This window comes from Gymnoscopelus microlampas (genome assembly GCF_963454915.1).
Source record: "Gymnoscopelus microlampas genome assembly, chromosome: 13".
NCBI classification, from domain to species: Eukaryota; Metazoa; Chordata; class Actinopteri; order Myctophiformes; family Myctophidae; genus Gymnoscopelus; species Gymnoscopelus microlampas.
The window spans coordinates 27598673-27623016 of record NC_139950.1 but is presented as its reverse complement, the minus strand read 5'-3'; the positions used below and the strand labels follow the sequence as shown (position 1 = coordinate 27623016).

General features: G+C 40.9%; 1 protein-coding gene across 3 annotated transcripts in view; it reads right to left on the bottom strand.

Annotated features, from left to right (window-relative positions):
* Positions 1-24344, bottom strand: part of piezo1 (piezo type mechanosensitive ion channel component 1 (Er blood group)) — a 77694-nt gene that overhangs the window by 28917 nt on the left and 24433 nt on the right. For all 3 annotated transcript variants that reach the window (XM_084075535.1, XM_084075533.1, XM_084075534.1), the window contains exons 3-20: positions 18163-18328; positions 17592-17733; positions 13996-14251; positions 12384-12597; positions 10925-11096; positions 10008-10112; positions 9617-9698; positions 8469-8578; positions 8080-8159; positions 7175-7355; positions 6048-6153; positions 5620-5801; positions 4941-5089; positions 3994-4152; positions 3192-3289; positions 2618-2781; positions 1648-1824; positions 225-350 (exon numbers count right to left, since the gene is read on the bottom strand). In XM_084075535.1, coding sequence (XP_083931661.1) covers positions 225-350; positions 1648-1824; positions 2618-2781; positions 3192-3289; positions 3994-4152; positions 4941-5089; positions 5620-5801; positions 6048-6153; positions 7175-7355; positions 8080-8159; positions 8469-8578; positions 9617-9698; positions 10008-10112; positions 10925-11096; positions 12384-12597; positions 13996-14251; positions 17592-17733; positions 18163-18328 — 2669 coding nt within the window. The remainder of the gene's footprint in view (positions 1-224; positions 351-1647; positions 1825-2617; positions 2782-3191; positions 3290-3993; positions 4153-4940; positions 5090-5619; positions 5802-6047; positions 6154-7174; positions 7356-8079; positions 8160-8468; positions 8579-9616; positions 9699-10007; positions 10113-10924; positions 11097-12383; positions 12598-13995; positions 14252-17591; positions 17734-18162; positions 18329-24344) is intronic.

Below are 24344 nucleotides of genomic sequence, written 5' to 3'. Positions count from 1 at the left end.
ATGTGAAAATATAAAATAAAAAACCTTGAACAAAACAAAAAAAACGCTACATAAATAAAATGGACTATACTTAGGCTAAATGAATCTATTCTTCAATTGTATTTCCTATTGATGTTTGGGACATGATGTTTGGGATGTCCTGCTTCCACCATCAGTAAATATAGTGGCACTCTTATTTTGTCAATGCATAAGTCAATAGAGAGTAGTTGGCATATTGACTCCACCTTGCTGTATCCCAGGACTGTGGCATCTTTTCTAACGCCAAACCAGTTAGCCGGATCCACCGGCTCCCTGTACAGAGTAGAGTTCCTCATCTCTTCTGGTGACAGGTTGGTTTCATTGGGCAGAGGCTGTTAGCAACAGGAAGGAGGAGACAGACAAGAACAGAGCAACACATTTTTTGTTTTGCTTATACCATGGCTTGATTGAATGCTTGATTCCGATTGGTCAATTACTGAATTCAGTGGTGTGTTATTTTTGAATAATGACAACTGAACTCAATAACAGACCGCTGTCTAATCAAAGACTCCTGGCTCATTCTGCATTGCATGTTTTTGTGCCATATCCAACATGGCAGCTATGTAAACAAACACACGATGTAATTTACGACTAAACATTGCTCTCAAGAATGTTTTTGAAAACATTTGAAGCGAGAACTAGACAAAGCAGTAACCGAATATTAATTATATTTTATCAGCACTTCCCATTGTTTTCCGAAGCGACCGCGTTGCACTGGATGCACCTTTTATTACCGTAAGTATGTGTTAATTTCTTCAAGGCGATGAAGACCCCTTTGCTACGTGTGTGTCGGGGTCTGGCTTGATTGAATGCTTGATTCCGATTGGTCAATTACTGAATTCAGTGGTGTGTTATTTTTGAATAATGACAACTGAACTCAATAACAGACCGCTGTCTAATCAAAGACTCCTGGCTCATTCTGCATTGCATGTTTTTGTGCCATATCCAACATGGCAGCTATGTAAACAAACACACGATGTAATTTACGACTAAACATTGCTCTCAAGAATGTTTTTGAAAACATTTGAAGCGAGAACTAGACAAAGCAGTAACCGAATATTAATTATATTTTATCAGCACTTCCCATTGTTTTCCGAAGCGACCGCGTTGCACTGGATGCACCTTTTATTACCGTAAGTATGTGTTAATTTCTTCAAGGCGATGAAGACCCCTTTGCTACGTGTGTGTCGGGGTCTAATCACCCTGTCTGGGTTCATTTCTCAATAATGACCTGCTCCTCATTTATTACCCACAATAAAGCTCATTGGCCAGGTGCTTGCAGCATAGTAGTAAAAATAGCGGTCAATTCAGAGTTTACAAATTGACCCTCAGATTTTTATTTTGTATTTGGCAGTGTAGAAATTAGGATCCCCATTAGATGATATATACAACAGCTAATCTTCCTGGGGTCCACACATAAATAGAATATAACAAACTCCAAAAGTAACAGCCTCTGTTTTTGTTTTTGTTTTGTGGTGTGGCGCCCTTCTGACTGAACAAGTTGGAATCACATGAAAGCAAAATCCTTGATTCAAGTATAGCTCATGACTTCGGTCACATGTTCGCCCCAATCTCCCCAATGTCTGTTTACGGTCTGTCTCAATAATAACACTTTTTATAGAGTCTTACCAAGGTACAGTTGTTGGAGTACTCGGTGGGGTTCACCACACTCAGCTGGTACAACATCTTACAGACGATGATAACACACACCCAGACGGTGGACAGACAGGATGCCATGGGCCTGAAACGACCGTATGGCATGGCAAATGACCATAGCACCACCAAGACCAGGTTCATTACTGAGGGCTGGGGAGAGAGAGAAGAGGAGGTAGGGAAGGAAATGAGAGCAGTAGAGTACAGGAGAGTACATCATTTCAAATGAGCAGTATACCATGTATAAAACCTAAACTAATATAAAATATACAATATATTCACTTTGCTTAAATAGTTGGTGGGCAAACAAGCTAAAGTCAGCTATCTAGCTATCTAGTAGAGTAATACATTATAGTAAGAAATTCCATTGCTGTGTTACTGCATATAGAATATCTCTTGTCCAATCAAACTACTCGAACCAACTGTTGTACAGTATAAAAGTGCAGCATGCTTCATAGTACAGTAAGAAACGTTATAAAGGGCCTTCAACGGAAAATACAGGGATTACATATTTTAATCAACTAACCAGTTCTTTACCTGGTAGTGTAGTCTAACTTACCATATTGCATTTGTCTTTTAAACAGTGGCTGTGGATGTTAATTCGTAACTCACTTTTAAAATGCTCCATTTTTATTCACAGCAGCAAGCAACAATACTGCTTGCTGCTGTGAGTAAAATTGGAGCATTTTAAAAGTGAGCCCCCTTCTTGTTTTGCATGATTCTGATGTTTAGCAGTTTGGCTCAGCACCAAAAACAGAGGATGTGCGTTATTTGTTTTTTCTTTGAATTATGTTAATTTGGTTTTGTCATCTAATACCATCAATATTAATGTAAATACTCTACCTTTCCCTTGTGCACATACTCTGATTGACATATTGGGTCCAGATGAATGCCACACACACACACACACACACACACACACACACACACACACACATGGCCTTACCTCTCCCAGTGCGACCCACACGGTAAAGAAGGCAACCATCTTGAGAATGTGCAGCTCAAGCAGCCTCCAGATGAAGACCTGGGCCTGCGTCAAAATGTCAGAGAACCTGCTTGACAGAACCAGCAATCTGTCCATCACCAGACCCCATTTACTGGGGATCATCTCTGGAGGAGAGAGGAAAGTTGAGATAAGGAAAGGAGGGTGAGAGTGGGATAGCAGAGTGAGTTAGAACAGGAGGGAGAAGAGGGAAGAAGAGATGGTTGAAGAGAGATTGGGACAGAGGGAGAGATGGAGATTTTGACTCTCAGTTGAATATACAGAATAACAATGTTTGGAAAACAACAGAAACATTTCAGTAGCACTAGTGGTTAACTAGTGCACACATTAGCTACACAGTAGATATCGAACTTGATACAACTCTCTGATACAAGTGAAAACAAAATTTGTCTAGCAAGCTGCAAATACCCAATAAAGAAACAAAAAAACAATGACTGAGAGTAGAGTAATGCCAGTTAAAAAAGTGGCTAAAAAGCTTAAATAATTAATAGAAAGTCTCTATTATGTCATATTTTACCTTCATCCTCTGACTGGTCATCTACTATGTCGGTCAGCAAGTCTTCCTCTTCTGTGTCTGTACAGCCGATGCCCACACGCCGCTTGCTGCCATTCTTCCTGGGAAGAGGTTAGGTTTTTCTTTTTCATATTTTGGACATAGAAAAAACATGTAATTCATAAAAAGAGCCACATTACACATTCAAGTAGATAAAAAATATTTATAATATGATATAATATATCAAATCAAATCCTATTTGTGTACATTTCTTAAACATCAAATAAAGCATTACAAACATCAAGTGAATTAAAAAGTTGCCAGAAGTTTTATTTTATTTTTTAGAAAGAAAGAGTGTTGTGCCATGCCATACCCGTAGCTGCCATTGAGGACACAGAGGTCATGTCATGTGCTCTGTATTTCTTTCAGAGGAGTTGGGGGTTCCTCCTATTTTTACTACATTTTCCACAAATACCAAACCGTTGTTTTACATGATTTCTCAATGTTTTGGGAGAAGTACGAGTGAGGCCTAAGCGAGCGCACCTGACTAGAGAGAATTCCACTCTCACAGGCCAAGCTACAGATGTTTACATTTACCAACTACATCTAAATGTAAAGCTTGTATCAAGCACAAATCTTAACTATTCTTTCCAGCAGTGAAAGCAGTTTCTGTTGGGTTGTCCTTTCATTAAACATTCAATTAGGCTTGTTATTACAACTTTAGTTGGTAACTATTTTTAATAGTGTACCTTTATTCTATTTCTTGTATCACTGTGACTGTTATGTCAATGGGTCTTTTTATTCTCTACATTGTGTATGTCGTTACCTGTGTTTCGGTGTAACATGCTCCAAATCAGTAATTCTCATGAAGGGCTTGTGGAAATAGTGGAGCTGCAGTATACAGGCCAGCAGGAAGAAGCCAGGAATCAGGATACTGGAGAAGAGCTCTGACAATGCAAATGTCTCCAGGCCGATGTCTGCCAACCTGTGGAGTAAATTTAGGGGAATATCTTGAGATGGATTCAGACCTAGCCTAAGTGATGTGGCATCATGATTTGAGTGCGTGGGGATCTCATTTTAAATAAGCCACTGTGCTTTTATGAGCGATCCAGTTTAGAGGACCTTGTATTGTGAATTGTACTTCCATGTACTATTTCCATGTCTTTTCTAAATAAAGTATTATTCAATCAATCAATCAAAGCCCAATGCATTTTTCAATAACATCACAGCCTATATTATTGGTGGGCAGATGAGTATTTGTTTAGATTTTTTCATTTTGAATCAGCACATCTGAATCAGGCTGGACAAGAACTGTTCCTTAAAGTGTCTCAGCAGAAGTACAGGATATACCACCTAAGGAAGTTGCATTGGTGCTGTGGATATCTGTTTACTTTCCCAGGGCATGAAAACAGTGTTGTGATTGGTTGAAAAAGACAGCTTCCGGGGGAAGGACATGGAAAGGAAGTCCTGTCCTATAGAAACTTTGGACAGTAGGTATTTTCAAGGCTTGCTACAAGGTTACATCTGAGTAGATTAAGCATTTCAAGGTTTCTAGGTTTTTCAGAGATCGAGCCAGATACAATTCAATGACCTTTAGGATGTTTGGAATTAATTATGTTATCTCATTGAAAGCATAGGCTATTATAGATTTTGATTTGTTTTAGTTTTGTGCATAACGCCCCTTTATTCTTCTTCATATGTAAACCTTAGAATTAAGGTTAAGTTAGTCTCAGGTTATCTCAAAGCCATCTTTAGACATTTGTGTGAACATACTGCCCCTCGGTGAAGCCAGTGAAGTTCCTCCAGTAACCAGGGAAGTCTTCAAACTGGTAGGTGTAGATGCAGATTAACACCAACATGGTGTATGCAACAACCAGCCACCAGAACACCTTCAACAGTCGCCTCCACAGGGCGTAGTACACCTAAGGAACACAAATAGGCCATGACTTAGTATTTACTAACCAATGTAAATGTTTCACAGCAGCCATTTTGACACACAAACGAACCCGACGGTAATAACGTTAATTGTGGGTGTGTTCAATTTAGGAATTTGCCAGTGCCAACATGCAGTTAACTGAGTCCATGCTGGCACAGTAACGTCTAAATGAAGCACACCCACAATTCATGTTATTACCTTACAGGCATGGAATGGTATAAGATATGGCATGGAATGGCATAATAGGGTATGATATTGTACAGTATGGTGGTATCATATGGCACAATATGGTAAAGTATGGCTTGGTATGGTACGGTATAGTATGGTATGGTGGCCTGCAGTGATATAACTGGTATGGTACAGTATGGTAATTGCATAGTATGTTCTACTGTGTGGTATTGTATCCCAGAGCAAAGCAGAATACAAGTTTGAGATCTCGTCTACTTCTCTGTTGTTTCTCGTAGCCAGCAATTAGATCAATGTGATACTGTACAAAAAGGAGATTGGTGTTGCAACCTGATAGAGACAGAGGCAGACGAGGAACAGCAACATGTAGATGATTTTGTATCCGACCAGCTTTCCAGCAAAGGAGACCATGATGAACATTCCTCCACACACATAAATCCAGTACTTGGCATAACAGCTCATCACCATGCCTCCCAGAACCTTCAACACTGACTCATTACCACCACTCGCTTCTGGAGAAGGACAAAGACAGAGAGAAGGTTGGGGGAGGGTGTAGTGGCTTCATACGGTAGGGTTTACATCATGTTTGAGTTGTGAAAAATTCATCCCGTTTCTGACAGTACAGTATGTGTGATGTGAGATGAAGTAGAACATTTTTAGACTAATAGATTACATCCTGCACCAACATTCTGTCATTCAAGGTTGTCATTTAATTAGTGTGTGTGAAGACATTTGTATTTGTATGTGTGCATCTCTACCTCCTGTGGTGACTTCTTGTAATGGGGTGGCCATTTTCTGCATTCTGCTGAAACCCTCCTTGACTGACTGACGCAATAAGAGCCAGAAAGTTAGAGTGAACAGGAGCTGAAGTGAGGGAGAGAGAGGGACACAGAGTGACACACTCGATGAGAGCAATGGAGATGGTGCTACCAGGTAGAAGAAAGAGAGAGAGAAAAGAAATACTCTTTGAAATCCAAGTTCAACTAATGGTCATTGGTGGGTAGTTTACTGAAAATCTATACTCAAAAGAGTTTTACTCCCATACTCTCAGTTTTACTCCCATTATTCAAGTAAAAGTGACCATTTGAGAAACATACTCAAGTTTTAATCTTACCGTTTAGCAGGCCAGTGTAAAAAACAAAGCAGTTTATACATACAGTACTGTAATACTGTTTGATCAGATTGTATTTAATATGCAATGTTATTTATTTCCTTATTTAAATTAAAAAATGTAAGTAAAAGGCTGAATGTTTCTGTAGTTTTGTTGTTAGTTGTGATGTTGCATGGGCAAGGAAGAACTAATCAACTTTCACCCTGATTGTTGCTTGACCTCTCCCATGCCATTTTCCCCCAATGTCTCCAAAGGGAGGCAAGTGGAGTATCATCAGTATCTTGGATCACAGCCGCCGACTCGCTGGTCAACCACCAGTGAGTTGTTTCATGTGATTAAACACAAGCTCCCATTTCTGGTATTTTGGAACGTTTCTGAAGGAGGCCTTATCATTGGACTTGGCTTAGAGCCAGCAAGCCCCTCAACTGCTGGGCCATGCCGACGTCTGCTTTTTGGAATGTTGTATATTTTGTATATTTTTCACACATAATAAATGAATTAATACAATACTTATATACTGTACAACTTGGTATTTAAAACCGAGTGCTTTTAGAGTCATGGTTTTCTTATTTTTCTTGATAGGGTACAGATTCTGTGTTAGTCTCCAGGCATGGTGTTACTGTCTCTCAGTTTATGTAGTTAGACAGCCATTTCACAAACGTAAGCCCTCTCAACTCTGCCACCTAATTGATCAGGTGCTAACTACAGGATGGCACCATCATATTTCACTGAAACAGATAAACATGTCAATGCAGTTCCAGTTTCCATCCTCACCAGAGCTCCCAGTCTAAGGCAGGGGTACTGAGGTCTGTCCAAACCCAACTGTCTCAGACTCATGCTGCCGATGGCGTTAGGAAGTTCAGGCTGGAGCTCCATGGTCCAGACATACTGCAGACAGCACAGACCCAGCCCATAGAGCAAGATGAATGGAGAGCAAAGCGTGGCCGCATGGCGCCTAGGGAACATAAATAATAAAGTTAATGTAAGCTAGAAGGAATTTTGCTCTCGAGGACACATGATGACATGTTTAAGGAGTAGAGGTAAGAAGTTATTTATTTTAAGGATAACCTTTTTTCCCTCCCCAAAAAAAGGTCTCCAACCTTTTTTTCTTTCTTTCAGTGTAGAACTTCACATACCACAACCTATCAATACAAACTGATGGAGCCAAACAAGACAAACCGTATAAAGTGTTTAAAACATGCCCTTTAAACAAAGACTGTATGCCAAGTTTAATGGAACCAGCTGCAGAGCACTACTAAACACAAGTTGAAAGTTTTCTTGGTGCACAATTAACATAATCTAAGAGTTGATTTCCAAAAAGTGAATTTCCAAAAATAATAATAATAAATGAATAAATAAATAATAATAATAATAACCTGATTCAAAAACAGTGGTGAATATCCCCAGTAAAATACAACAAAACTTTTAGGGTGTGTGATCAGACAAGTTTTTTAAGATTCTGAATCAGTGTTCAACTCCTTTTTGACCTAAATCACTATCTCCAGTTGGATGTGCAGCTTTGCGATGGTACACTACTTATTGTGCTGGGTCACAAGTTTTACTGTAGAAAGTGATGTATTGCCGACTAATGCCGAGCCACAGATCAATGTGGATCTCTTGCTTGTCTCTGTCACTCCATCTGTCAAATAACCTAAAAGACATTATGCTTGTTCCAGTACCTGGCCCGCAGCATCCAGATAAGACATGCCCACAGCAGCAACACAAAGGTCAGCCAGCTGTGGTAAGTGATGCTCCACACCTGTAAGCCCACAAATGATACACAAAGTCACTTTCTTTTAAATGTCTCGCCATTTATTTTTTTAGCACATAAGCAGTTTTCAACTGAAGAAACACATAACATAACATGACACTTTTTCAGTTAAAATCATTATTTGTTTTGAGCAAAGTGTAACCTCGTACTACTCAAATAATGAGACTAGAACTACAGTATATTTGTCTAATATTACTTGCTCAGTACAAGACAGAAAGAGACATGAACACAGACTGACAGATAATGAAGAACAGTTATTTAGTTTTTTACTAATATATAGATATCAGTTGTTCGTACCATCATGGCGATAAGAGCGCAGACATAGCTCTGCTGCATGACCACTCTGCCCAGAAGATAGAATGGGTTTTCACTTGGATGGCCACTGGGGGTGCCACTGAGTCCTGCAGCTGAACAACAAGATATGGTAACCGGAACGCTCGACCCAAAACACACTCGCCCCCATTTTTTTGCGGACCGAAACGCAAAATTATTCCATAATCAAACTGAAATCACTCCCATATAATCAAACAAAAATTAACTCAAAGGCAGAAATCAAACGGAGCAAGGCCAGGAGTGTGTGGTGTGAGTGGCTAGAGTAGAGGAACAGAGAGGGATAGATTAAGATAATACATTTTAGTTGACAGGGAGACAGACTAGTAAATATCTACATTACCCAACAGGCCGACTCAATATTACACATGAAATGACAAATATTTGTTTTTGATTTACATTTTAATGTAATTCATTGATCAGTCAGAATGTGCACCCAACTGTTCAGCTACTTGTACTGCTACTGTGAGGATTTCTTTCTCCCCTTCATTTAGCACTCTCTGAAGTGATGATTCTATCCCACAGGAGGTCTCATGAATAATGGTCACTTTGCAGTAAAGAAAAGTATCTAACTTCTTGTTAAACAGATCTGTCTTGTTCCAAATCATGTTTAAATAAAAATGTCCAAAGTATTCGTATGGAGTAATCTGGTCGTGTCTGCGATGCTCTTGTTTTGTTTCAACTCAACGCGATTTTGAAACAGATGATGAGTAGATAACCTATTCCATCCACTATGGCTTACAAACTCTTACGGCTGGTTGACGCACACAGCCATTTGCTGCTTGGCGCAGGCTTCAAGTTCTGGAAAAGGCATGCCATGCATGTAAAATTATTCGTTATTCATTTGGGAGTGAAACTAAATTCTGTCCGATCCAATCTAGCAGTAACTGCCTCAGAGCATTCTGAGGGACTGACCTTTGGTGGGTGTCAGCATGTGTCAGCGTGCTTATATTCTTTTTTTATCCACATTACCCAGACTGCTGAGACATGTCTACATTTCCCCTGACACACACACACCACAAACACATCTTGAGCGAGCGAGCGAGCGAGCGAGAGAGAAAATATATGGCGCAACCAGAAATATAGATGCACACATTTTTGTGAGGCAGTCTTACCTGGATCTGGTTGGCAAGCTCCATCCATTACTCCACCATCTCCTGTGGTACTGTCTGACTCTCCTAGAGACAAGAGCATGTGCTGAAACACACACACACACACACACACACACACACACACACACACACACACACACGCTTTTAGCACATATTCTTTCTACATAAGCAAAATTATTAACAGTCTGTATGCAGGCATACTGTATCTACATGCTTACTGTGTGTGTGTGTGTGTGTGTGTGTGTGTGTGTGTGTGTGTGTGTGTGTGTGTGTGTGTGTGTGTGTGTGTGTGTGTGTGTGTGTGTGTGTGTGTGTGTGTGTGTGTGTGTGTGTGTGCGTGCGTGCGTGCGTGCGTGCGTGCGTGCGTGTCTATGTGTGTGTGTGTTTGTTGTACCTCTGTGTCATCCTCACTGCTGTGTCTCTGTGTGTTCCATTGCCTTAGTTCCACTTCTTCCCCTTCTAGCTCCGCACTTTTTTTCTCCTGCTGCTTCTCGTCAATCTGTCAGGACAAAATTCACTTCCATCAACTGAGCTCATCCAGCATTTCAGAAAATGTGTTTCATAATTCACTGGGTTGGCATGGAACTAGGGACATTAAAAACATAGACAATATCAGTAATTAATTAACAAAATCAGGTAGGTACCAGCCGGTACAGTAGCTGACCTGTCAACCACATAATCGCTGGAGACCTGTACTGCAAGTATTTCCCCTTCTCTTCCCTCAGTTTCCTGGCTGTCTACACTGTCCTGTCTAAATAAAGTGAAAACTGCCAAAAAATAAATAGTGTGTCTCAACTACTGGGACAACTGCAGGGGGCTGCCAGACAAACAAACACCAGCAGTCAAATAGCAGCAAGTTAAGAACATTCTGGTCACTGTTAGTCACACATTGCTTGCATGCTGTACAATAAGGTAGACAAGTTAGTTTCAGGGCCCCAAAGACACGCCCAGGCTCATTCACAACCAAAGTATTTCGAAAATGTTTTTTGTTCCAACGACACAGATGTCCGGCGACCAATGATTATATTTGGACCAAGTTGATTAAACTGACGATCTATGGCAACATCAGCGGAGATTCCTTCAGAATCACAAAACAAGGGACCCCACTTCCAGGGCAGACAGGTGCGCGGTACATATACAGTAGTAATTTTGATTATTGGCTTTGACCCTGTAGTTGGAGGGGTACCTAAAGCTTGTGTTAATACTATTTGCCTTTCTTTTTTTGCAGGAAGACACAGTCGTTTTAGGTGTTTAAGTCTTAGTGATGGTAAAAGACTAGCTTCCTGGTATCTGGTGTCTAGCAATACAAACCTTGTCAGCTGTTCCCTTACTGCCTGTCTTCAGCACGGTAGCTATGGTAATGTAGAGGAGGAGAAGTATCCCGGGGTTGACATAGGCCGGCCAATCATGTTGAGTGTTAAGGATAAGGTCATGAGGGGCAGTGCAGTTCCCTGGTTTGATTATGTCTTTTAGACCAAAAAGTCTAGACAAAGAGAAACAGACACAAGAAAGAGACAAACAATGAGGGAGACAGTATGGCAGAGAATTCAGACTGAGAGGTAGACAGTGGCAGACAATTAAAATCCTCTTGACTTGGCTTTTTGTATTATTTAATAATACAAATGTATTTGTTGTTGTTTGAACACTGATTTAAACTAAAATAAGATAAAAGTCAGCTATACTGTGGAAGCAAACAAAGGAGAAAACATCTGTAAAACCAATGTAATTCATGCAAGAAAAACATTCAATTTGATTTATTAATAGGCTACAGTCAGAAAATACTTTCAAGTGTTGCAAGTGTTGCAAAATGGTACATTTCAAGTATTGAAAGGGTTGTACTAAGTATCCTTTAAGAGCACGGTCACACCAAACTATGGCTGCCCGCTGATAAATGTTGTGGGTTGTTTTTTGCAGCCAGCGCATTCTAAACAACAGAGCGCAGCGCATTCTGTCCCAATAACCAGTGACGCACCTGTCACTCACTTTCAGGACCCTCCCCGTAGCCACCTTCGACTCACACGATTGGACAGAGGGGGAAAAGCAGTATCTATCTGCTTCAAATAGTCAAAGCGTATAGAGCGCATAAACGCAAGGTGTGCGTGGGTGGGTGAAGATGCGCAAGACCATCAAACCACGCCATTCCCATTGAAAAGCATTGGCAGATTCCGCCCCATAGGTAGAATCAAAGTGGCCGTGCCCTAAAGCTGCAATCCATAAGATTTATGTCCTACCCAGGAGCCAAACCTATATATGTGCCTTGCGCAAGTTTTTCCACTGCTGTGCTAAGATGGAAAGCGCATTTGTGCAGGGGCGATACTACACTTTGAGCTACATGCAATACCTCTTGTCAACCAGTAATGGTCCTACCCCGACCACAGGATCTACATTTTTCAACAGAAGAGCAAGAAAACCCCCTCCATCCACCGTGTTGTGTTAGTTATATTGTATTATCATACTCTACCATACTTATTGGTTAAAATAATGATTTATTTATACACAAAAAAGATAGTTATGGATTTTTCAGCTTTAAAATCTGTGTGTGTGTGTGTGTGTGTGTGTGTGTGTGTGTGTGTGTGTGTGTGTGTGTGTGTGTGTGTGTGTGTGTGTGTGTGTGTGTGTGTGTGTGTGTGTGTGTGTGTGTGTGTGTGTGTGCGTGCGTGCGTGCGTGCGTGCGTGCGTGCGTGCGTGTGTGTGTGTGCGTGTGTCTGTGTGCGCCTGCGTGCGTGCATGCCTGCGTGCGTGCGCTTGTGTGAGTGCTTGTGAGTCTGACCTGGCCCATAGACTGTGTGGTGGGAACAGGGCCTGTGCTAGCAGACACTGGTAGAGATACAGACAGGTCATGTGGCCGGCGGTGAAGAAAGCCACCATCACACACAGTGCATTGAAGCCCAAAAGGCTGATGGGAAGGTGACACGCCCACCATGTGCACACGCCAATGAAAAGCAGGAAGTATATGGCTGAGAAGGCTGAGGGCAGCGTGATGCCTGAGGAGTGACAGAGACAGACAGACAGACAGACAGACAGGTGCTTTTAGATTAAACATTCTGTGCAGACCATAGACCTTCGGGTCACAGGTATTTTACATTTGTTTACATTTTGTCCTTAACCCATTAAGACCTGGAACGCATCTGTGTCACATTAGATTAGTTTATTTTCATAATGTACTGAAATGAATGGTCCTCGAAAAACACAGCAGGCCTATGCTTTGGAAAGTGGTTGGCATTAATGCCAAGTATATGGTGAGTCATAGTCAATGAGCTAAAAATGCAAGATCACCAGTATGGTCCTTTAACCAATAAAGCCCTGATGTTCCCATTTTGGAAATGGTGAAAATATAGGTGCCGCCCTAGTCTAGCGGTTAGAGCAGAAGGTCATGGGTTCGAACCCTACTCGGTACACGTTCTCAACAGGTCCCTAACGCCAAATCAAATGGGTTCAAATGTGAGCCAAGTCTCCTGCAGGAGTTGCGTCTGAAGCCTGTCCTGGATGGGAGTCTCCAGACGGCTATTTTTGAATCAGCTAAAGTATAAAAGAGGTTAAGAATTAATTAAAACATGTTCTAGTAACAGTCACAATGTCACATACAACTGCATAGTTCTTATTTAACTAAATGGGAACATGTACATGCGCTGGGGAGAGCTTGATCTATTCTATTCTCTACACACTTCAAAGTGGATAATAAAACATATTCCAGCAGGAGCTGTGTCAAAGTGGGAGGAGGTGCTGAACCAGATGTCCTGGGTTTGACTCACATTCATTACAGGTCAACCCCCGTCTACACCCTCTCCTTCCTCTTTTACTCCACCTCCACTGTGTTGTCTGATGAACCACAAATGCTTTAAAGCTGCAATCCATTTCATGTCATAGCTAGAATTCGAACCCAGGTGTAATGTAATGCCCCATAGAGGCCAGCTACATGCAGCACCTCTTGTCAACCAGTAGTGGTCCTACCCGACCACAGGATGCTGTATACATTTCTCAATAGAAGAGCAGGTAGACCAACTACAACCCCTGCAGTTGTGTTAGTTATATTGTGTTAACGATACAGATGTGTCAACGTAACATATTTTTCACTATAACAAGTTTGTGGATTGCAGCTTTAACAAATTATACAAGAAAGTAAATCGGCTCTGTCAGGTGGAAACCTCACATGTCCAAAACTGTTACTTTTCAGGATTCAAGTAAAAAAATGGCAAAAGTAACAATCTACAAGCTCAAAACGCGTTGCTTCGCGGAGTGTTTTGAGCTTGAATATCTGCTACTTTTAATAGTTTTGTGTGACTCTGTAGTATGATCAAGTCGGGCGTTATTTTATGAAAAAACACAGAAAGTTAGAATATGGAGATATTCAACAGCAACAAAATGAAAAGAGAGTGTGTTACCAGCCAGAGCCAGCAGGCTAATGGCTACGATTCTGCCCAGGTCACGCAGGACTTTCCTGGCGGTGGCTCTCAGACGCTCCGCCAGCTGTTTAGCCTTGGTCGCAGTGGACACCTCGTCCTCAGGGTCACTGGGCGGTGATGTTCCCTCTTCATCTTCCTCGTCATCTTCTTCTACGTCCTCCTCTTCCTCGTCCTCCTCCTCCTCATCATCATCATTGTCATCATCCTCCTTTCTCTCTTCTGGCCCATCTTCTAGCTGGGGTGAGAGAAAGAGTTGGTTTTATTTATTTGAAATAGAAATAATAATTGTAAAAGGATCACCACACACACAAAGGCTTATGTACGTATTCAGTAATCCAATTTCACATGCACGATTGCACGTGCACACACACAGCTGAGAAACATTAAACTCTCAGCTGCTTGCTTACCGCATCAAAGCTTGTGGTCCACGCACGCATGCACGCGCCTGCACGCACACGCACACACACACACAGCTGTGGTCATAGTGTTAACACAAGCTGTGGTTCTTATGTCAGAGTTGTTAACAGAAGGTGTTTGTGGGTGGATGAAGCAGCTATTTGCTAAGGTAGATAGCAGACAGACCTAACTGTGGTGTCTAGAGTTCAAATTTGTGTCATGACCCATGTTACACATGTTATCTCTCTACCCCCCCTTTCCGGTCTCTCTATACACTTGTATAGAGAGATAGTATAGAGTCTATACTATACTATCTAACAATAGCAAAGATGTATCAACAAGGATGTTTAAAAAGAAATAGCTTATGGCTATGTAAACATGGGTGGCCCTAATTTTATGTTTTCACCTCAAGGTTTTATAAGGTCTATAAAAATATACATTCTGTAAGAAGATTCAACATTAACGAAAGGTTGTACATATATTTGATTCGACTGTGTCTTCCTGAAATATTACTTGTTCCTTTCTTCTCTATTCTCTTTCCCTATTTTAACTCTTCCTCTAACTGCAAATGTTCAGAGCTTGCACAAAATGTTTTTTTCGCCAACTCTTTTACACCCTGCATGTATCATGTGATGTGACAATAAAGATCAGATCTCAAGTGAGCTTGAATGCTGACGTCAGCAAAGCAATAATAAGTAGGCTACTGTTTACTTCATGAGGTCAGCAAAACCCCAAGAAACCCTGCAGCCAGATGTCTGATTGTGCAAACAATACTTTACACAGAAAAAGCCTCAGTGTTCATTGAAGTCTGACCGTGTAAAAATGGACCCAAATGGACTGCAGAACTACGACTGGACAATTCAAGCTTTGTAGCCTCTCCCACCTCCTCTCTCCACCCCTTCCCTACTTTCTTTTCCCCTGTTCTTCTCCTTTTACCATAACGCAATGTACTGTTTGTTTGGGTGATTGCCTGGCAACAAGAACAGGAAGTAACTCCATAACTAGCAGAAGAGAACAAGGGAGAAGGAATGGGGGATTGGCAATAACAAAGGTACAAGGATGATAATGGGAAGGTGGAGATGATGTCATGGCAATTACTGTAATTATGGAAGTTAACCACATTAACCCTTACATCCCAATTTTGGACAAATGTTCAAGATTTTTTTCTACAGGTTTTCAATTATATTATAATAACACACATTTAAAAAATGATAAAATAGCCGATCTATGTAGATCGGCTATTTTCACTATTGGTTGCACAATGAAGTATATAGGGCTTAAGTGGTTAAAGGATATGCTCTTATAAGAAATACTGTGTGAAGAGAAGAGAAGAGAAGAGAAGAGAAGAGAAGAGAAGAGAAGAGAAGAGAGTGTGAGCTCAGCAGGTAAGGAGTTGTAGTTGTGTGTCAGCAACTAAAACAGAAGCTTACAATGAGCTGACTGTCAGCCTGCCCGCCCACACACACACACACACACTCACACACTCTCACACACACACACACACACGCACACGCAGACACGCAGACACGCAGACACGCACACACACACACACACACACACACACACACACACACACACACACACACACACACACACACACTCACACGCGCACACACACACACACAATGTGGTTGATCTCACATGGTGTAGTTCCTAAACAGAAATACCCCTTTTCACCATTTTCCCTTGGATCCTTTCCAGTTAGTAGAAGGAATAAGACATTGAACAATTTGTGCTCTCAATGTTCTGTTGGGCCTGTTGTTGGGCATTGCAAGTCAAGACTGAAATCGCACGCGCACACACACACACACACACACACACACACACACACCTGCCAACAACATTTAGATGTCAAAGGAGCTGTACCTTGCAATTCTGGAAATATAGCAATTATTTGGCTTTTCTTTTTTTAAAGAATACAGTAGCGTTTTCTGATCCTGAAGTCTATAATATAAACCATGTGACATGATGACCAGTCGCCTCAGAATGAACTTGTGGCAATATTTCATTAAATATTTTGGATGGCCAGAGAACTGACACTGTGAAAACATTGTTATCTCCATGAGCCAGAAACAGAAATAGACTTTTTATAGGAATGGTCAAAGTACATAGATACAAGAGACACATACAATACTATCCTCAAAACCCTTAAGATTATACTGCAGTATTCTTTCTTCTCCCCAGTGCCATGAATCGTCCAGTAGAGCTTGGTGAAAGTTTGTATCAGCTTGTTTCAAACTGAGAAATAATAATGAATTAGAAATAATTTGTTTTGATTCACTATAAATAACAACTACATGTAACATAGTATCATCAACACTTCCAAGTCTTTTATTCACATATTATTTCCTTTATGTTTATAATGTAAATGTATTGACTGTAGTCTGTGTAGTGACTCTAATGTAAACGTACTGAAATGCATTGAACCTTTTTCATCCACAACACACACACACACACACATGGGGCGACCCGATAGGAGAGTGTTTGGGGAACGTACCAAGTGTGCTCTAATGCATGGTAGTGGATCCCCGTTGCCATTCCCGGCCGGCCAAAGCATTTGCTGTGTGTCACTCCCCTGCTATCTCCGTGTTTCCTGTCACTCTGCACTATATAAGTAGTAAGCTGCCTTGGGAACCAATGGTTCCCAAACCATGTGGCCCATAGGTCAGGAGCATATCTCCTGTTTCTGTGAGGCGGCGTGATGTACAAGTACACCCCCTGGACATGAGGCGAGCATGTCAAAGGGACTTACTCCCAATCCGACCCTTGATGCTGAGTGCCAAGCAGGGAGGCACTGGGGACCATTTTTATCGTCTGTATGACTCCACCGGGACCATTGAACCCTGACCTCCCAGTCTCAAGGCACACACTCTAACCACAAAGCCACTGAGCTGCTCCACTATATATCTATCAAATAAAGGCTCATAAAAGCCCAAGAAATGACTTAACCACTTAAACCATAATAGTTAGTTGATCGTATTGCCATGGGCCCTACACTTAGTTGACTGTATTCCCATGGGCTACACTAAATATGTTTGCCCGAAAACGTGACGGGTTGTGAGCTTGTGGATCAGCTATTTTCGGTGAAAGTTCCCCCGGAATAGGGATGCTAGGGTTCAAGTGATTAAAACAACAGCAACAACAACACACATGCATGTACTCTACATAGCCAAACTCACTGAAGTGATGTTCGCCATAGCCACCATCTCTCTGTTCCTGACTAGTCGGCTGCAGAGCACCATGGTTATCAAGGCAACGATACATACGCACACGTCAGGACATAAGAGACGCAACACACTCCAAGGGTCATCCAGGGGAAGCCTGTAGGACACACACACACACACACAAATAATTGAAATATTACTATGTTAACATCGCCCCTATTAAATAAATACAACTTTTTAAAATGTATGATGAACTTCATCAAATGCATCAAAGTTGCATCTCATTTAACCACTCACTTCGGCAGACCTACAAGTCGCGTTGCGAGCTTGTAGATATTTTCATTTTTTATTTTTTTTCATATATGGGCCCAGGCCAGTATGTTGTGAAACAGGACATTATTACTTTCCACTTTTGGTACTTTAAGTACATTTTGATACCAATACTTCTGTACTTTTACTGTAAATTTTGAATTCCTTTACTTTAATACTATAGAGTATAATACTACAGTATTTTCTACATTGCCGTATTGATACTTTCATTAGTGTAGTACTTTTTCCACCACTGATTAGAATGTAGGATACATACCTGGACAGCCCTATATGTCTACTTAGTGTATCCCATTGTGAACAGTTATGGCCCAGGGCCGTGTCCAGAGCAGGGTGGGTGAACAGGACGGTCTGGAAGCAGATGTGGCTCAGGACAAACAGTAAACTGGTGCAAAACACTGCAAGAATAAAACGACCTGTATGACCTGGAAAAGAGAGAGATGGGAGTAGGGGAGAGAAGCACTACATGTGACTCATGGAAGAAGAAGAAGTTATCTACTTTCATGAGCAGGACATTGGTTTTGGTTCTGCAACTATATTATTATCAAATCATTTGTTGCTAGAGGAACTCCTTTCGAAAGAGTTCTTGACATTTCGTGTAGACCATACCGGAAAAAAAAAATGTTTCTCCATTGCAAAACACATTTTCATTCTATGAAAAATCATATGACGGAAACACAACATAAAAATGTAGAATTTGTCGTTCGACAAGTATAAATAAGCCTATAGTCTATGACCCTGTCAGAACGTCTCATGATGAAACTCTTGGGTCCATATGGTGCTTTTTACACGCTCAGGGTTACAAAGAGACACACAATCACATATGATGACACAGATGCACGTACATGCAGGTCGACACTAAAACACAGAAAGATACACTGCACATCCTGTAAGAATAGACCAGTGTATCTCAAAGTGGGGTCACTGGGGGTTCAGGGGGTTCCCAGCAAAACTGTTATTGTAGCATCAAAAATTTTGATCGGCTATTTGAAAATAGCTGATCTACAAGCTCACAACGTGCTGTCAGCTTGTAGCTCAGTAAATCAGTACTACAGTATTTTCAAAAACTCTATAGACAAAATGTGAAACATTTGGAATATTTTTTTTTGGAACATTTTACACAAATCTTGTATGAGGGTCTCTGTCACAAAATATTTTCTGATGGGGGTCTGCGACCAAATAATTATATAAATGTGGACATCTTTGACATGAAAAGGTTTGAGAACCACTGGGAGATAGACCATATAAACACACATTAAAACCTGAACACCCGCATGCACAAACGCACGCACACACACACTATATAATACGATAAACCACATCATACGCTACATAGTCACACACAGCCAAATAAAGGCACATTAAAACACACACAGGTGCTTGCAGGAGGTCCTCGTAACCTCCGATCACCCCAGCAGCTTCAAACACAAGACTCAGACAAGAGGGCTGTAACACAGCATGGCACTGCAGAAACCATTAGGCCTGCTTATTAGGCCTCTGTCTCCTTCCTTAACTCAACCATAATAGATTGTCCCCCTTTACATGTGGTATTAAGATGTGTCTACATATTCACATGTCTATTCAGGTTGACCTACAGTTCTAGATATAGCCCTTTTAGAATACCAACTTCCACACACACACACACACACACACACACACACACACACACACACACACACACACACACACACACACACACACACACACACACACACACACACACACACACACACACACACACACACACACACACACACACACACACACACACACACACACACACGTCCAAAGGGAAAAACTATGATATTGTTTAATTTTCCCTCTCATCAAGTTAATATCACAGCTATCAGGTGGACTCTCCAAGACATGTTTACCTTTCCATGGGAGAAAACGGAAAGAGTGGAAGAGAAGGGGATCTACTGTACAGAGCTGACTATATTTATGCCCACATACACTGGAATACATACACAGTGTTTGTGTATGTTTCTTTGATAACATTATTGCATCTGATCAATGTCTATTTTCCAAAGCACTTTGTATCCATTCCATATCCATCATTTAGAAAAATGTAAACTTATTATTATTGTAATATGTAATGAATTACTTCTGTAGCGTCATACACTAATGCTTGTGGTCCCAGTCTCAAGGGTGTCCTCTTTTGACATGAAGCGGTAGCTATTGTCACTCAGTCACTCCCCCACTATTGTAAAATAAATAAATACATAAATAAAGTAGTTAACCATGTATGCTAACAATGTCTCTGCTCTGTATTGTGACCTAAACACTTCACTGTCTTGCATTACGGCACAAAGTGACGCGCTTGAAGTTGTGCGTAAGCACTTGGCACCTACCCTATAAAAACATGAGAATACAGATAAGACATGTGTATACTAATGTTCAGTTTTATTTCTCTTTGAAGAGTACACAGTCCTCTCCTCATTGGTATTTCAGACATTTTAACCAGGACTCTTATATAATGTGTACATGTGTACAGAATGTATGCTTCAACCAGTTCATAATGACTCTAAACAGCTGGAACTGTCTACTCTACATGGACCATATGCCAGTTTGACAGAAGTGTGAAGGATGGTGCAGATAAACAGGGCTTATGAGGAACATTCAGACCCACACATGAACCCAGGATTCACACCAGATTAAATGACAAAAGATGGATTTCAGTCAGGGTTGGAGGGTCTGGGTTCATGTTGTAGGGCGTCGTCCCTGAGTTCTTGGCCATACTGTATGCTCCTGAGGATCCCACGCCAAGGTCCAATGTACTGTGGTACCTTGCAACAGCACTTTGGAGTATCTTGTGTGTTTTGCAGTGCATTCGAGTATTTTGTGGTACTTCGACGGGTCTTGGTTTGATGTATTTTGGTCTACTTTGTGCTACTTTACTGCTCCCTTAGCAGTGCTTTGTGGTACTTTGAGGTGCTACATGTGAATTTTAATTTGCACTGAATCTAAACTACCAGAAAATGTGTCTGTATTTTGCTCTAATACTGCATGTGGATTGCCCTGAGGGCCATCATAAAGAAGTGAAAAGTGATAATTTAATTGGGGTTCAAGGCTACAAGAGGACCCACAATATAGATGTCATAGTCAGTAAATGTTTTAAGGGGCCTGAAATTCCTGGCAACAGCCCTGTCATCATAAATGTTGATATATGGTGTTCTAGGAGACCCACACATACACACAGCTGGTCTAGGATCAAATCCCACCCCTCTTGTGTGTCCCCTTTAAACTTTAAACTCACTCTCAGCTTTCTATAGGGCTATGTCAGTAAAGGGAAATCAAAATGTCAAATTCATCCTCCATTTTCATGTAGTCTCTCTTGGGGTAAGTGCTGCTGGCTGGAAGTGATGATGAAACAATCTGAATTAGAAAAAGAGTGCAGACCTCCGGATCCACCAATAGGTCAATCATTTATGTATCATTTTACAGATTTAATATTTCAAAACCTTTCAAAATGTTTTTGAAAATAGCCGATCTACAAACAATGTATTTTTTTGTTTTATTAAATAGGGCTTCAGTGGTTAACAGAGTAAAGCTAAAAGTTATCCTTTGTTGAAGTTGAAAATGCTGGCCAGAGAAACAAGCACATGTGTTAATGTTGATTTCAAAGTGCCAGTGATTAATAGCCAGTACAGCCAATAAAAATGTTGCCGCTGTGCTGGGATCCAGAGAAACAACAAAATGAAAATTCACTACATGTTCAAGTCGAGGAGACACAGCAGCCGCTGGGCATGAAGCTCCCCAGATACCCTAATATGACTTGACTACCCGACGACTTTAAAACAAAACGGGTCCAGAGATCCATTTGGATCAGTTAAATTGCTTTTCTGTGCTCACTACAACTCCAATATCAGACCAGCTGTTTTTACATCTTTCAGTCTGGCCGTGATCCAGCTGTCCCTCTGACGCTGGTTGTTTCATATGAACAGGTAGCTGGTTGTGTCATCACACAGTGATGCATACTAAACAGGTAGCGGCACATTCTTACAAAACTGATGTAAGAAAGTCCTTAGTTACGGAAGGGTTTCTTAACCACTTAAATGCTATATACTTTGTTGTACGTCAAATAGTACAAGCTCACAACAGAGACTCAGACACAACGTAAGCTTGTAGATCTGCTACTTTAGCAGAATGTATGCCAATTTGCCCCTAATGTTTGCCTATTTTTGCCAAATGTACGCCTATTATGATGACATGCGCAGTATGTAATAGGGATGCTAGGGTTCACGTGGTTAAACTTGATTGTCAGTCCATCTTGTCATCAAGGTGCAATATGATCACAGAGACACAGTAGGGCTGGGCAATTAACCAAAAATGAATCGAAACCGACATTGAGAACCAATAACCGACTTAATCTTGCTCATTCATGTAAGTTAATCAAATGATCGTTATATATAGTTTTCAATTTCTCAAATCTGTAAGAAATTTGAATATATTTTTTATAATCGACTAAATCGATTATTCTGTAACCACTCAACCCTGTAGTATACTTCATTGTACAATGGACATGGTGGTGTCCAAAAACAGTGAAAATGGACGATCTACAAGCTCACAAAGATTTGCTATTTTGACAGGCTGCAGGCTCTCTTCCAGCGAGGAATAATATAAGGAAACAAATGAGAAATTAATATTCTTTATTCATTCTCTCTTCTTGACACACGAGGACGCAACCTGCTCATGTCACATACACATGACATCATATGGGACAGCATTAGTTACCATGGTGATATAAACACAATGGGTGAAAACAGTGGCTAATAGCTGGCAAACAGGGTGTTCTGTTGACGTTATCAGGAGGCCGTGGGTGTGTGTGTGTACGATATCAAAAATGTGTTTATAAACTCCTAAACTCTTAAAACCGGCTTGCATAATCAAAAAGAGCAAGTATGTACATCACGGCAAGGTAACCCCAAAAGCCCAGTAGCCCTACAATTTAACAAAATGGGACACACCGTCGCATCACTTAGGTACATAGCAATAGAACGTGCTGCAGAGGTGGAGATATCCATAATATTCTCCACAGAAGGGAGGCCTATTGGATCTATTCCCTCCGCACACTGCAGTCTTCTATGACGCTTGTCATAGAAGACTATGACAAGCGTTTCTGTGAACCCTCAACCCTCTGAAACACATAGAAGGTTATTTTTATGTCTGGACTCAAATAGCTGGACTGTGCTTTTCTTCATGTTACGTTTACAGATTTTTAACCAGACTGTCATATGGATTCAATGTATATTATGGTTCTATCATGTATTCACCATGGATTGTTGCCCCTTAGTCCTTTAGTGTGCCTCTAAGGTACCTTGATTATAGTTCTTCCTCACCTTTATTACTGAATGTACTCTTTGTGCCCCTATAGCAGATAAGCCTGAAGCACTGTAGTACTAAATGTTATTTTTAAATTCTAAAGAATTATGTCACCTGTTGTCACCTGTTGAAGGCCAACTGTTGCCGAAACACTGTGTACCCTGGAATGTCAGTGTTTTAAATAAACAGAACACTGAGGAGAAAAGCTGTTGTGCAGACTTCTATTCTTTTATACTGTCATGTTGTGTCCAGCACCAGCAAGGAACTGGATGTGCGCAACTCACTTGTTTTGAACAAGGTAACTAACTACACAACCAAAACCTCTACCAAGTGTCATTGCGCTTTAGGGTATGTTCAATATTCCTACTGTTATTTCACTTTTCTATCATCAGCAAGACAAAGGAAGGGGATGTGTGAAAATAGAAAGCAAAGCAGGAGTCAAATTAAGTGTCTAATAAACTAATGATTCTACATCCTGTCCTGATGTTTGATTACTTTATCGACAGGAAGCACTAGAAGCCAACAGCCCTGGGTAGCATGACAGACATACACGTTGGACAAACAAACTGTGTGTGTGCGTGCGAGAGCGTGCGTGTGTGTGTGCGTATGTGTGCACTTGTGTGTTTCTTGATAAGTAACATTTCTATTTTTTCATTGTGGTGCCACAAAGGTAAAAGCGGACTGTGTGTGTCTGTATGTACACAGCTGTGACAGGCTGCGAGTACGATATGACTGATACGACTTATGGTGGCCCGCGTCCGACCTGTTCACTTCTATTTTTACAACAAGCAATTAGGAACTCAGCGTTAACTAGGGATTTTCTAAACAGACAGCACAGCAGCAAGTTAGTCACTCTGTTTTTCAGTTCACTGTGTACTTGTGTAAGGTGTGTGTGTGTAGTGTATAACAAAGTTGCGTGTTTTGCAATTTACAATTTAGCAGACGCTCTTATTCAGAGCGACTTACACTAAGCAAGGTAAGCACATACTGTACATCAAATGCAGAGAGACAGTGTAGTGCCTCAAACTATAGGATCATAGGTCAACTAAGAACCTAGCATCAACAATTACAAACAATTTACAATCAAAATAATAAGGGGGGAGTGAAGTGCAATGCACT